Below are 14929 nucleotides of genomic sequence, written 5' to 3'. Positions count from 1 at the left end.
ACTTTTCAATATAAATTATTGATTAGGTTAGTAATTTATAGAGAAAATATTTTAAAATTTTTAACTATAAGTTGCTGATTAAATTAAAGACTTATATAGAAACTTTTGTCAAAGACTAAACATGCGATAATCAGTTTTTAAAACCACATAATTTCATATTTAAGTTTTTAAAGTGCAATAGAGCATTTATACATTTGGGAAGACTAATTTAGTCAAACCTTATAATAGAACGGTTATTTCTCTACATTTTGGCAACAATCTTCTCTCCTTTCCTTGTTGTGATCAGCGTAGTTCTTACACAGTTGCGTACATCATACTCTTCGTTTCACAAGATGGAGGACGAATGCCAACACAAGCTTGTATTCATCCCTGCAACAAAGAGACCACTCGTTCAGTGATCTCTCTCATCTTGTTGCCGTGACGTCGATAGTGTGTACCTATCAGTGAGTGCAAGCTTCTATCGAGTGTGAACTCAGCTAAATAGCCATCCCATTTCTTCTTAGCTGTTACCGACTTGTCTAAATTTCTTATTCAAATGATGATCGATGGCATGCGTTCCAAGTAATCATTCATGCTCTCTATCGTCAAACTACTCCTACCTCTTCGTGCTTAGTCGTCTAAGCGTGCTCTCTTGCCCATCCTTATAATTGACGACTTTCTTAATTTCCTCGAGTGCTATCTCGTGTTGTGTTGTGGCCTTATTTTATAATAAGCGTGCTCGATAGTCTATTCAAAAATAAATAAATAAATAAATAAATAAGAATAACAATTAGAATGTCCTCCATCTCTACGCCTGAGATAACAAAATAAAGAAGAGAATAAGAAAGATCAAGTTCTGGGATGTCTAATGTTTCTTCAAACCCCATGGATGCTGAAGTACCTAACTTGACCAAAATTAACCAGAATTTGAGAGGACTAGTAGTTAATAAACCTCTGCAACTTTTACCACTGTTATTATTTGTTTATAATGTATTTGCCTGGTTGTTTATTTACTGGATTCATGCTAACCCTCTAATTAATGTTGATTTGGATGGTTTATGTCGTGACTTGGAGGACATGGCTTTTCTAGAACATCCTCTTGCTTCTCACTTCTTACATTTGCATACAGTGTCTCTCCTTTTTCAAGTAGGCCATTTCCTCCACTTTGATCTCTTTGTCAACCCGTAGAGTTCCTCTCTATAGCAGTAGGCCATTGAAGGGAAGGACAGCATCTTAATGCAAAGGTGGACCAAATCTTTTTCCATTTAATTTCTTTGTAGAATTTTGCATTAGTTGCAGATATATCCAAAGTTTCTCTTTCTGGTTTTACAACCTAGGCCCTATATGGTTGCTCCTGTAAATGTAATAGAATTGGATGTCTTCTTTGAGCTACCTTAATGGTTTTAGAAAATAATTGGAACCATCTTAGGTTCCTCGAAGAAAATTCAAAATATATGGATATGATAACTGCCTAATTGTTGCAGAATTAAATATCTGAAAACAAGCAAGAGTGCTGCTACTAAGTATGAACAAGTTATAGGGTTAGGGTTCATTTCGGCCATCGATCACTGTCAAACCTTTGTCTTGTCTTTTTTCTTTGTTACTTGATATGAACAAGAGAAAATTGTAGAAGATATTTACAAAAATGACCTGTTGCTTCTGGAAGTAAAATTAAACAGGCTCGACGAAAAGATGCAAAAGGTCACCAAATGGATTATTTCGGCTTTGAAACCAACTAACAGTTTGTTACTTATATACCATACTAACATTTCTCAAATATCCAATATGGTACTAAACTCACTTTTTTTTATTTTTCATTGCCATGATACCCACTTTAGAACCAATTTTTATTCAATTCTCTTCATGAATTTAACTAAGTGAATATTTGATAATAAAGTACACTTTAAGCTAAATTAATTCTACCATTAAACTATCATTAATAATGTGTTGGCATAACTTAAAACTTAGCTCAAAGTTAATAAAAAATTCATATTAAATACATAAAATTACCAACATATATTTTTACTTCCATATGTAGATGTCTTAAGCTAGTTTTCCTTAGATCATAATTCTGCCATTCAAGATGTAGAAACTTACATGATGTGATTAGTCGTTACAGTTTATTATGAATTCTTATATATTCTTCGAAGAAAAATTCCTAATCGTCATAAATGAGAGTTGATCAGGAATAGAAACTGCGTTCTGCCTTGATAGATGGGCAGACTGGGCAGACTGGTGGGTGGACATCGACCCAATTGTCATGGCTCTTCTCCAAGTGCAAAAATTTCTACGGTAAAACTTGACCAAGAGGAGAATTAGTACCTCAATTCCTCTATAAAAGGAAGTGAACACCACTAAGGCAGTATAGATATACGTACATTCTTGTTCTTACCATGTCAAGCCAAAGGATATCTCCCATGGTTACTGCGGCATTAGTATTGCTTCTTGAAATCCTTGTGGCCTTCCCAAAAAGTATATATATATATATATATATATCTCTCTCTCTCTTATATATGTATATGTATTGTATATATATTTGTTTATATGAATATACTGTGTGTGAGAATGTGCAAGCTTAAAGTCACCTAGTAGTTGTTTTCCTTTTGTTTATATCGGTAAAGGCATGATGTTCGTTACTAATTCATTATCTAGCAATTCAAGCTTTTGGGTTAAACATGTTGTCTAACATAACATCAGAGATAGTTTTCTAAAATTCATGAGTTTAAATCTTGTTTTCTGAAGTTCTATGGATCCGTCGTGCATCATATTATTTATTATCTGTCTACAAGTAATATTAAAGGTTGAGAGACTATATTAATGACATAATATATATTATTAATTATTTATCTAATAATTTAAGTTTTTAAATAAACTCATTATCTAATATATATATATATATATATCAAAAATGATGGCATGCTTACATCTAGATTGCATATAACTAGATTATAAATCTAGTACTTTTCAGTAATACAATCCTGAGTGTTTAACCAAACTAGCCCTTCCAAACTTGTTACACTTCAGAACTTAAATACTAAATTAGATATTTCTTAATCTTTTTCAGTAAAAGTAGTGAATTGGACATTGACTTTAAAATATGAGTCCCTGTTTTATTCAACGATTTATGTGGGAAATTTAAAGTTGCCAAGTAAACTATCATATTTTAGGAGATAAATTTTCATATAAGTCGTAGAATCGTACAAAGATATCTAAGTATAAGCCATTAAATTGGAAAGATGCTTATGTGAAAAAATTTCTTCCTTTCGATAGCAACTTTTAAATTTTCACATAATTCGTTGAACCGAAAAACTGACTTAAATTTAGAAGTTGCTATCTGGTTCAGCTTTTTTTCGAAGTAAATAACACTTAAAAAATATTAGCGAGACTTAACATAGTCGAAAAAAATATATATATTTTGCTAGAGTGGAACTAGTTTTGCATGCGGAAGACTAGAATTAGGTTTAAAACCTTCTGGATCTAAGTATATGCATAGTGGTGCTAAAATTTCACAAAGAAAATATATACTAATGGATAGAGAGCTACTATTAGCTAATTATGTAAACATATAAATTTCAGTTTTAGTTCTGTTAATATATATCACTAGACCTTATAATTAAATTGATGATCACATCCATATAGTTATATTCTTTCTTTCTCAAAATTTTGACCTAGTGCAAGTATTTAATTATTAATTAGCTAAAACTATGTGCCTCAAATTGATTTCAGATGTGGAGTCCATCGGTGTTTGCTATGGAATGCTCGGTAATAACCTCCCACAACCTAGTGATGTTGTAGGGCTCTACAAGTCTAACAAGATCGGATCCATGAGGCTCTATGCACCAAACACACCAACTTTCCAAGCCCTTAAAGGTTTTCAGAAAAAAACTTATGCCTCGTTTTGGTTCTTGGATAAGATTTTCTCTTTTATATCAATCCTTTTAACACTTCTCTCTCTCTCTCTCTCTCTATATATATATATATATATTGTAACAGGTACTAACATCCAACTCCTACTGGATGTTCCTAATGACAATCTCCAATCAATAGCTTCCAGCCCTCAGGCAGCAACCACTTGGATCAAGAACAACGTCGCCGCCTACTCGTCGGACGTCGCCTTCCGGTACATCGCGGTCGGCAACGAGGTAATTCCCGGCGATAATGCCCAGTACGTCCTCCCAGCCATGAAAAACATCTACAATGCCTTGTCTGCAGCTGGGCTGCAGGACAAAATCAAAGTCTCAACGTCAGTTTCTCAAGGCGTCCTCGGACAATCCTATCCTCCCTCATCTGGTGCATTCTCTTCTGCGGCTCAGCAAACCTTGGGGCCCATTGTCCAGTTCTTGGCAAGCAAAGGAGCCCCGTTGCTGGTTAATGTGTACCCCTACTTCAGCTATGCTGCCAATCCCAGCCAAATTGATCTAAAGTACGCCTTGTTCACCTCACCGGGGACCGTCGTCACAGACGGCAAAGCTGCGTACCAGAACCTCTTCGACGCGCTGGTGGACGCGCTCTACTCCGCGCTCGAGAAGGCGGGAGGCTCCAACGTGGCGATCGTCGTGTCGGAGAGCGGGTGGCCGTCGGCCGGTGGCACTGCGACGACGCCCCAGAACGCACAGACGTACAATCAGAATTTGATCAGACATGTCGGCAAAGGGACGCCCAAGAGGCCTGGGAAAGCGATAGAGACGTACATATTTGCTATGTTCAATGAGAACCAGAAACCAGCAGGAATAGAGCAGAACTGGGGACTTTTCTACCCTAATAAGAAGCCTGTCTACCAGATCAGCTTCACCTGAAAATTGAGAGTCAGTACCATAGATATGCTCTTAATCATTAGCATGATAAATAAATACATAAATAAATAAATCATCAGGAGCTAGCAATGAGAGTTTCTTGCTACCTTGAGCTGCATGTACGAAACTGGAATTTTCATAATAAAATAATTAGCTCCTCTCTGGCAGGAGTGGCAAAGGATGTTGGATTGCGTACATACACGTCTTAGGCTGCTTTGGCTACATGCATGTATTCGAGAAAACTGCATATATTACGAAAATTGCTTTAAATATTTTTTTTTTTTTCAAGAGCTAAAATTAGCTTACATACATTATTTTGACATCTGCTTGAATTAATTGAAGATCAAAATACATTCTCTCAATTTTTAAATAAAAAAGAAAAGAAGAGAGATAAAAGTCTTCTATTTACATTGATTTTTTTTTTTATAATATATAATGATGCATCTTGAATTATATGAAACCTGACGGGCCATTATAGAATTCATTTTGATTTACAATCACGTTTGTAGCTATTGCAAGAAGTTTAAGAGCTCAAGACAACTTCACTGTGAATTCTGTTCCATCCTCCATCCTTATCCATGATTTTACTATGAATGTGTGAATGTGGCTACCAAAGGCCGATCTGATTTGAGTTCGAGTTGAACATTAGTTTGAGTTTTGAATTACAAGAATCTACGTTAAGTGACCTCTACTCTATTATCATCTTTATCCTATGGTTAGCTTTTATCGCTGGTCACATCATATCCTCAATCATAGTCACGTTTCACCATTTTCAAATTATTCTTAATTATCCATCTATCATATCTAAATCCTAAATCATCCCATCTTCTAGCTAAGTCTTTTCCTAACCTTTTCTTTGAGTCCTAGCACCACCCCCATGAACCCACATGCAATTAGTAGCCAACTGAGCTTGGTGTGAACCAGCCTCATCGGTAAGGATCGCATCCAGATAGATAGCAAAGAAATTAACCTATTTGTTGCCTAAGAGTAATTTGGTTGTAATCCTTCGTTGGATCAGATCAATTGGTATCAAAGCTAACTGGATCACATCACAAAAATTACCTGCAATGAGTATATACAGTAAATAAAGTGGAGGTCAGTGTTCCATTAACCCATATGAAGCAAATGAATCTAACATCTTATCCAAATGTTGCTTTCACAATGACATGCATAAATCTAATCTGTCAATGATTATATACCTGTTTCAGTAGAATAAACATAAATTCCTTAATTTAATAGCAAATTAAGAAGAAATTAATCTGAAGCCCCAGAATTATTGTAAACATACTAAACTGTCACAAAGAATGTTAAATAAACCTTTTAGTGGAATTCATTGTTTCTTACGCTAGAGGTTGAACTATTTAATTCAAGTAGCCCTATAATTTAACAAGACCGCTTGTACCACCTGCATATATAGTTCTAGTTTTGGAAGTTTACATACATTTTCATCAAAGAGAAGTCCAAATAACAATTATAACATCCATTCTGATATGCTTGACAAAACAAGTCGAAGAGCAAGACCAAAAAGAATAAAAATAGTTCTGGGGATGTCTAATTAATGTTTCGTCAAACCCACAGATTCCGAAGTACAAGTGCTGTAATAGTTGATATTTGGATTGAAAGACAAATGAAGAAGAGACTTAAGAAGCCTTTAATAAAACTTTGCTTTAGATGATTTGGTCTTATTTGGCTTGATTTATAAATAAGACAAACCTTGCTTTTATAGGTTTTCTAACTAGTAACTCCACTACTCAAATTAACTTAACAATTACTCATGAGTTTCTCTTTTATAAAGAAACCATTACGTTACTCTTACATGCTTATATTTCTCATGCACTTAATAAATAAGTTAGAGAAGTTTCTCTTAACGTGAGAACTGAAGTGCATTAGTTTCTAACTGTTATTGTGTGTATTTGCTGGATTCCTTCCAACTAACACTCTAATATTGATTCGTATGGTTTATGTCATGACTTGAACATGGCTTTCCTACAACATCCTCCTGCTTCTCACTTCTTACCTTTGAATATAGTTTCTCTCCCTTTCAAGTAGGTCATCCTCCACTTTAATTTCTTTGTCAACAGTTAGTATTCCCATCTATAGCAGTAGGCCATTGAAGGACAGCATGCTGTAGAATTTTGCATCTCAATATTGCAAGGTGGACCAAATCTTTTTCCACTTCTTTGTAGAATTTTGCACTACTTGCAGATATATCCACGGTTTCGCTTCCTGTTTTACAATAAGACCTATTCGATTGCCTGTAAATTTACTAATCATTGAACGATATTTATCCTTGTCAATGACTACTCTATCCATTACTGGAACTAGCTAGTTCAATGAAGCTGTCAAAACATAATAATACGATAACTGGCTAACTATTGCAGAATTATATATCTGTATAATAAATAGAGTACGTACTGCTGAATCTAGTAGACTAGCTAATTAAATTTCGTGAGCGTCGAGTTGCAGGATCTATTTTGGCCATAGTCGATTGGCTAAGTCTCGTGATAGTCAAGTTGAAGGCTCTATTTTGGCCACCGATCATTATCTAACCTTTGTCTCATCTTCTCTATTTGTTCCTTAGTGTGAACATTATTGCAGTTCCAGCTGCATTCAATTATAACTAGTGACGAGGAAAGATTCTATCAACGAGTTAGATGCATCTTTAGTTGTATTTTTTGCTTCCATATGATCAAAGATAAATAAACTTGTTTTTTTTTAATAAAAAAATGCTAGGTGGCATGTACCATAGAGGGACAAGCTTCTCCTATATGATCGAGTTAATTAAGATAGTTTTGATTCCATAGATCAATTATTGCATGTGGGCAGCCATTCAAGACCAAGAAACTTAATTATATAATATGATATATATATATATATATATATATATATATATACAGCTAGGTACGTACATACAGTTTGTGTATTTTTTGAAAAAGACGCCATAGCTTATGCATGGGAAACGATAGATCGAGATGACAACCCCACGTAGGAAGAAAAGATGCATGAATCGATGAAATAATAGTCATATAAAACAATATTATAATTTGTATTTAGTGAATACGTCCAGAAAGCCAAACAGCAAGATGCGAAGCCGGTTCCTCAAGGAGAAGACTTGTCAATCCTAGTCGTCGTCTAAGAGTTGATCAATAACAGAAACTGACAGCCTTGATGGATGGGCAGAGACTGGTGGGTGGGCATTGACCCAATTGTCATGACCCTTCTCCAAGGGCAAAAATTTCTCTGAGAAAATTTGACCAAGAGGAGAATAAGTACCTCAAGTTCTTCTATAAAAGGAAGTGATCTACTTCATGCTAACAAATAACACCACTAAGCCGGTAAAGAGTTGTAGTACTTGTTCTAATTATCATGGCAAGCCAAAGGATTATTTCCATGGTTGCTGTGGCATTATTGCTTCTTGAAATCCTTGTGGCCTTCCCAAAAAGTCTCTCTCTCTCTCTCTCTCTCTCTCTCTCTCTCTCTCTCTCTCTCTCTCTCTCTATATATATATATATATATATATATATAATGTGTGAGAGTGCAAGCTTGAAGTCACCTATATAGTTGTTTTGCTTATATTAATTTTGTTGAAAGCACATTATATATTATTTGTCTATTATTTAAGAACTTAAATTTTTAGATCAACTAGTATCAGAATTAGTTTTTGTGGACGTCATCGGTCCAAACTTTATTAGTATGCTTTTATTCCCCAACTCCAAGTATTATGGTATAGTGGGCCGTATTGTGTGATATTGAGGGTTGCACAAGAGGAGACATGTTAAGGATTCAACTATACATTGTTGTTATAATATATACTGCAATGTTCTAGAGGTCATAGGTTCCTATAATATTGTATCGCATGCGAGGAGGCATTTAAAGGCATGATATATATTATTGGTTCATTGCGTAACAGTTCTAAAGTTTTGAATCAATTGTTTATCTAATATATTTTTTGCAAATGGTGTCGCACATACAACAACATTGCAGATTGCTAGATTTTTACCTGGTACTTCTTGATAATATTTCGAAAAAATGGTATAATCTTGAATGCGGTTGATTAGAATTAGATCTAAAAAATCAGGAAGAGACCATACAACAATGGATAGAACTACTGCAGCTCATTTGCAAACCTATAAATATTAATTTTAACTCTCTTAATATAAGTGTGGATCACATCTGTATATATCATGCTTTTTAATTCTTTCCCTAGCTAAGTTTTGACTTAATGCCAGTATTTATTAATTGGCTCAAGGCTCTAACACACCGTCTATCAACTTGATTTCAGATGTGAAGTCCATTGGTGTTTGCTATGGAATGCTTGGTGATAACCTCCCACAACCTAGTGATGTTGTAGGTCTCTACAAATCTAACAACATCGGATCCATGAGGCTCTATGGACCAGACACAGCAGCTTTGAATGCCCTCAAAGGTTCTATTTAACTCGGCTATCTTCTCTAAAAACTTATCAGTGTCCTTTATCTATCCTTTATATTCTATATTAAATCGGTGAAGATTTTATATTTTAATTGACAGATAGGTTTAGTAATAATTGGATCCTGAAACCTCCTACTATGTGTATCGTTATATTTATTTCACTATCTTACTTCATATTTCTAACAGGTTCTAACATCCAACTCTTGCTGGATGTTCCTAATGAGAATCTCCAATCAATAGCTAACAGCCCTCAGGAAGCAACCAATTGGATCCAGAACAATGTCTCCCCCTACTCGTCTGACGTCGCCTTCCGGTACATCGCGGTCGGCAACGAGGTAATTCCCGGCGATAATGCCCAGTACGTCCTCCCAGCCATGAACAACATCTACAATGCCTTGTCTGCAGCTGGGCTGCAGGACAAAATCAAAGTCTCAACGTCAGTTTCTCAAGGCGTCCTCGGACAATCCTATCCTCCCTCATCTGGTGCATTCTCTTCTGCGGCTCAGCAAACCTTGGGGCCCATTGTTCAGTTCTTGGCAAGCAAAGGAGCCCCGTTGCTGGTAAATGTGTACCCCTACTTCAGCTATGCTGGCAATCCAGGCCAAATTGAAATAAATTACGCCTTGTTCACCTCAACGGGGACCGTCGTCACAGACGGCAATGCTGCGTACCAGAACCTCTTCGACGCGCTGGTGGACGCGCTCTACTCCGCGCTCGAGAAGGCTGGAGGCTCCAACGTGGCGATCGTCGTGTCGGAGAGCGGGTGGCCGTCGGCCGGTGGCACTGCGACGACGCCCCAGAACGCACAGACGTACAATCAGAATTTGATCCAGCATGTAGGCAAAGGGACACCAAAGAGGCCTGGAATAGCAATTGAGACATACATATTTGCTATGTTCAATGAGGATCAGAAACCAGCAGGAATAGAGCAGAACTGGGGTCTTTTCTACCCCACTAAACAGCCTGTTTACCAGATCAACTTCAGCTGAAAATCGAGAGCCAATACCATACATATGCACTTAATAATTACCAGGATATATAGTGCAAAATAAATAAATGAATCATCGCGGCCAATGAGGGTTTCTTGCTTCCATTGAGTTGTATGCAACCGGAAATTTCATAATAAAATAAGGTCATCTTTGCTTTACTGATGTTTAATGTGAAAATTTCATGATGAAAATATCTTAGTTGTTTGCTATCAGTAGTAGCCATTTTTCAGCTGAGCTATTTTATTTTCCCATCTTCACCGAACAATACTATGATACAACCCCTCCTACTCCTACGTATCGAACATGAGCAAATGATATATCAAAGAATGATTTCGTCCTCATAACCAGTATGAATAGATCTCTCATAAAGTCAAGATATTGAGTCGGGTATTGACTAGAATTTAGAGTAGATAGGTTGAATTGTTCCAATTGGCAGCCATGGCAAATGATATTGCATCGTATATATACAAGTCTTACACTTCACAAAATTTAATTTGTTTTACAATCACGTTTCTAGCTATTTAAAGAAGTTTAGGAGCTCAAGACAACATCACTATGTTCAGTTCCATCCTCCATCCTTATCCATGATTTTACTGAGAATGGTTGTTCAGTTATCTGGATAATCCTTGCTCCTCGTGGCCAGTTTCCATAGCCACCGTAACCAGTGTGGCGAGCAAAACACAACCAGAGATTCTCATAGGGGCAGCACCAATCTAGCCCATGGTTATGGCCAACAAAGATTGCCTGCAATGAGTATAGTAAAAGAAGTGGAGGTCAGTCTTGCATTAAATTATCTAAAGATAATGAACTTATCTAAATGTTGCTTTTACAATGACATAAATCTAATCAGTGAATGAATATATACTGTCTTCTGTAGAGGAAATGCAAATTCCTTTAATTAATAGCAAATTGATTACCATTCTAAATTGTCACCAAGAATGTTAAATAAACCTATAGTGAAATTCATTGTTTCTTGCGCTAGAGATTAAACTATTTAACGCAAGCAGGCCTACAATTTTCATTTGACTGCTTTCCTATGTCTAGCAAACAGGATTTCACCAAGACCAATCATTGTACAATGTGAGTAGAGTATGTAATAAATGCTTACTAGTGGAGTAGAGATTTTAGGATGATCTTTCGATTCTAAGTTATTTCAGAATTAGTTATTCTTAAATTGTGGGAAGAGAAAATATGGTCAATCAAGAGAGATTGAACCTTTCTTGGGACATACTTAATACATACTATCATGTTGTTTGTTTAAATATATGACTAAACCAGCTTCCTAGTTGAAGTCACTATTTTAACATACAAAGGACAGGTAGGGATTATAAAATGAACTCTAGAGAGAGAACTTCCTTCTGAAATATTTATATCCCCTCTCAATTGATGGAACTTCCCTAGGGTTCATCTAATTTTTCATTTTCCTATAAACAAAGCCATGAGAGCATATGCATAACATATTTACCTTAACAGAAGGTCTGCTCGCGAGAATATCCATAATGCCCCATTCAGCTTCTTGTGAAGCTACTCCTTCTTTGTTGATAGAACCAATGCAAGGCTTGCGTATTTCACAATTATGTGTAGGAGCTACTTTTGAGTATGCTATACTTGGTACATGCCAAAAGATAAGCTCAGGGACCCTGTACAATGGAAAAGGTGAAATGTCTTGAGCTCATGTCTTTCTTAAATGCAACTAAAGCAAATCCGCAATTTAATATAGTATTTACTAGCCCTTACTTTCTATCTGGGTTAATCAATTGGGATTGCATCTGGAACCATTTAACCTGAGCATTAGCTATGACTTCCGGATAGGTCCCACCGCCAGAATCAAGGAAATATAGGAGTAAAGCCGTTTCTAGGTCTCTTGAAGACAGTACTTGCAAAACATAATTGGAAACGCTAGGCCAAAGTTCCTTAGGGCCATTTTTTGAGTAAGATAACCTATTGTTGTTGATTTCCATCTTCAATATTTCAATGCGTTGTGTTCCTCTAAAGCTGCACACTCCATCGTCTGCCAAGCATGTCAAGACACTTTAGATTATTATCAAGAAAACAAATACTTCTGCATCCGTACTAGTAGATTGAAGACCTAGTAAACATTATACAAAGAAACATAAGAATGTGGATATGAAAACTTATGCACATGCACACATATATAAAGAAGGGTGTCCAAGTGTACACAAATGAGGTCTCAGAAGGGCAGGATGTAGAATGAAGGAACAGCCTTAACTGAGAAAAACACATAAATAACAATCTAATAAGTCAAGTTCTAGAGGTTAATTTGACCTGAATAACCTAACAAAGGATTATGTAGGGTAATATCACAATTTGTCTCAAGTTTTTCATCAACTATTTACAGATTACTTATGGCACACAAATAAATAGGATTCATTTACAGATTACTTATGAAAAGAAAAATGCTAACTTTTGTTATGGTGAAAACATGAGCCAGCATTTACAACTATTTGAAAAAGCTGTATAAGAACAGAGAAGGAGAGCAGATCTATGATGATAATGAATGAGGGCAACCATTGGATGGGATTCCATATTCTAGAAACATATATAGAGACACATTCATTTACCTAATAAACACAATGTAGATAGGATAATACAATCCATCCTTGTAAGATTTAACATTTATTTGCACCTTGGAAGCAGCCAATCTAAGATAAGAACTGCTTAGACTGACTTAAAGATGGAACCAAAAAAGAGAATTGACAATAAATATATCCTCGAACCTGAAAATGACATGTTTGCAGGTGGACAATAGACTTGCGGAATGCCAGTAGAAGAAAACCAATCAGATGGCCATTCAAATGGTGCATCATCATGGTTCCCAAATATTGTTGCCCAGGGTATCCCTCTTCTTCTGGTTGGAGAAATAGCCCGATCCCAGTACAAGCTTGCATTTGGAATTGGAAGATTGTTTGCAGTAATAATATCACCAAGATAAATTACAAAGTCTGCAAGAGTCAGAGGAAAAAGATCTTCATTAAACAACCTTCGCCAAAAACCAATGAGAGAAACAAGCATAAATGAGAAGATGGATATTAATCAAAATCATAACATGAGAGTCCTACCTGAAACATTTATGTCTCAAATGTTCCTCAGCTTAGTTAATGAATAATATTCCCTAATTTCCCAACAAAAATACTTTGAACAACAATTTCCTTACTCCAAACAACTTGGAAAAAGGAGATCCTTTTCCTCCATACAGCTCTGTTTGGAGTTACATTTTCCGTCAAACAAATTGAATTTTTCTTCGATCCACATTCTACTTGAATAAATTTAAAAAAGGATTAATACATCTATCTTGCCTATTAGAAGAAGCGAGAAGGTCGCTAATATGTCTCCATAATTGAGTGTTACCCCACAACCACCACATTTATCCCAAAGAAGACGAACCCTCACCTGGGTTCTCCTTGTCGAGCACCGCCGACATGACGCCGTCGGATTTGTCGTCCTGGGCGGGCCCCCAGTCGGTCCACGCATTCTCGCCGTAGTGGAGGTCGGCGAAAAGAGCGATCTTGAACGACGAGAAGGCTGAGAAGCGGAGGGAGTCGGGATTAGAGAGACGGAGCAATTTCGTCTTCTTGTCATCATCGCCGTTGTTCTCCTCTCGGCAAATGGACGTAGAGAAGAGAGCAAGGAGGAGAAGGACGAGGAGTAATAGCGGATAGGAAGAAGTGGAAAGGTGGACCGCCGACGCCATGGGGGCAAGTGTGGGAAACAGAGCGAGGCGTCTTAATAAGAATATTTACTAAGATTTTTTTTAAATTTTTTTTTAACAAAGGCAACGGTATTACCTTAAACTTAAAAGAGAGGCGCAAAAATACGTTCGGCATCCGAGGAATATCCTCTGCATCCCTATACAAACACTATGAAGAGAACTTTGAACAACGTTAGCCTAATAACATGAGAATATTCTTTTGTAATATACCAACAAAGGAAGATTCAGCATTAATTAAATGCCACCGGCAGTCTAGCACACGGAAAGCTTCCCTAACATTGGAGCAACACAGATGGCATGGCTCCTCCTTGAGCTGAGATTAGGAGTGTAAACGAGCCGATCTTGATCAAATCTGGTTCTGATCAAGTTTGGATTGAAATTAATTTTAAGCCCGGCTATTTGATCAAGTTTGAATTGAAATAATTTTAATTTGAGCTTATTTTGAACTTGAGCCGAGCTCGTGTTTAAACGAGCTACTCAATTGGTAATTTCAAGTCTTATCAATTCAAGTCATTTTTTAGTCTGAGCAAATTTGAATTAATTTAGATTAAAATCTAATTTAACTATAAAGACATAAATATTATTAAAATATAAATTACAAGTAATAAAAATAATTGTGTCAGAAAACTACAAATAACCAAAATATAAATTACAAGCAACAAAGACAATTGTGTCAGAAAACTACAAACAACCAATATATATATATATATATATATATATATATTTGAGCCTTATTGAGTCGAGTTGATCAAGCCAGTTTGAGATCAAGCTTGGCTCGACCTATTTTCGAGCCGAGCTCGAGTTGACTCAATTATTTTGACAACCCTAGCCAAGATGATGTCAATGGGGTAGGCTTAGTAGTTCAAAAGTTTAATTGTGTTATTCTCTATGCAAGTATCCAGTGTGGTTAGGTTAAGTCTTCTTGATTGCTAAGCAACCGCGATCTGCAAAGCACTCCTATTCTTAAAAGACAAAAACGTCCAAAATATCTTTTATAGAGTCTAATT

The 14929-nt window shown here is 36.2% G+C and overlaps 2 protein-coding genes across 2 annotated transcripts; one reads left to right on the top strand and one right to left on the bottom strand.

Annotated features, from left to right (window-relative positions):
• The first annotated feature begins 2349 nt into the window (after positions 1 to 2349).
• Positions 2350 to 10350, top strand: LOC140779180 (uncharacterized). The gene is made up of 6 exons (XM_073124167.1): positions 2350 to 2451; positions 3706 to 3849; positions 3973 to 4773; positions 8122 to 8214; positions 9055 to 9198; positions 9390 to 10350. The coding sequence occupies exons 1-6, from the start codon at positions 2373 to 2375 to the stop codon at positions 10190 to 10192; spliced, it is 2064 nt and encodes a 687-aa protein (XP_072980268.1). The 5' UTR covers positions 2350 to 2372; the 3' UTR covers positions 10193 to 10350.
• Positions 10351 to 10607: 257 nt separating this feature from the next.
• Positions 10608 to 13912, bottom strand: LOC140778745 (probable inactive purple acid phosphatase 16). Its single transcript, XM_073123597.1, has 5 exons — positions 13604 to 13912; positions 12931 to 13155; positions 11930 to 12203; positions 11658 to 11832; positions 10608 to 10936 (listed from the first exon to the last, which is right to left on the bottom strand). The coding sequence occupies exons 1-5, from the start codon at positions 13902 to 13904 to the stop codon at positions 10724 to 10726; spliced, it is 1188 nt and encodes a 395-aa protein (XP_072979698.1). The 5' UTR covers positions 13905 to 13912; the 3' UTR covers positions 10608 to 10723.
• Between the last annotated feature and the right edge of the window lie 1017 nt (positions 13913 to 14929).

Source organism: Typha angustifolia, chromosome 15, assembly GCF_048772165.1.
Source record: "Typha angustifolia cultivar Huaian chromosome 15, ASM4877216v1, whole genome shotgun sequence".
In the NCBI taxonomy this organism is placed as follows: Eukaryota; Viridiplantae; Streptophyta; class Magnoliopsida; order Poales; family Typhaceae; genus Typha; species Typha angustifolia.
Note: the sequence above shows the minus strand (reverse complement) of the source record. Positions and strands in the feature narration are given on the sequence as shown.